The sequence below is a fragment of the Mandrillus leucophaeus genome, unplaced genomic scaffold, assembly GCF_000951045.1.
Source record: "Mandrillus leucophaeus isolate KB7577 unplaced genomic scaffold, Mleu.le_1.0 Scaffold994, whole genome shotgun sequence".
Lineage (NCBI taxonomy): Eukaryota > Metazoa > Chordata > Mammalia > Primates > Cercopithecidae > Mandrillus > Mandrillus leucophaeus.
The window spans coordinates 1,347,525-1,348,043 of NW_012110852.1; the positions used below are offsets into that span (position 1 = coordinate 1,347,525).

The 519-nt window shown below is 54.3% G+C and overlaps 1 protein-coding gene across 1 annotated transcript in view; it reads left to right on the forward strand.

Moving 5' to 3' along the window:
* LOC105532913 (iduronate 2-sulfatase-like) overlaps nucleotides 1-407 on the forward strand; it is a 7,991-nt gene extending 7,584 nt beyond the window's left edge. Inside the window, exon 2 of the mRNA XM_011971254.1 lies at nucleotides 183-407. Within this exon, the coding sequence (XP_011826644.1) occupies nucleotides 183-407 (225 nt within the window). The remainder of the gene's footprint in view (nucleotides 1-182) is intronic.
* The last annotated feature ends 112 nt before the right edge of the window (nucleotides 408-519 follow it).

Below are 519 nucleotides of genomic sequence, written 5' to 3' on the forward strand. Positions count from 1 at the left end.
TCTCCGGGAAGCTGTCTGTTGCCTAGGTGATGCCCAAATCCCAGTGTCTGGTTTGAGCTCTGCATGACTCAGCTACCAAGCTGTTTGCTAGGGGCCTCAGGAGGGAGGCTGCTTGGATACCTATGAGATGGAAGGCTCGTTTTGCTGTGAGGACATTTACCTCTGCTTCCGCTCCCTAACAGCAAGCAGTGTGCACCCCAAGCCACGTGTCCTTCCTTACTGGCAGGAGACCTGACACCACCCACCTGCACAACTTCAACTCCTACTGGAGGGTGCACGCTGGAAACTTCTCCACCATCCCCCAGTACTTCAAGGAGAATGGCTATGTGACCATGTCGGTGGGAAAAGTCTTTCACCCTGGTACTGCTCCATGTTCAGAGTCTGGGTTCTCTTGGTTTGTGGTATAGATGTGTATAAGAGACAGGCTCCCTCCCTGCCTGGGCTGCTAAGGTGCAGGGTCCAGCCTTGGGCCTCTTAGTAACCTAGCACCTACCATGAGGGAGGGTTCAGTGTCAGTGC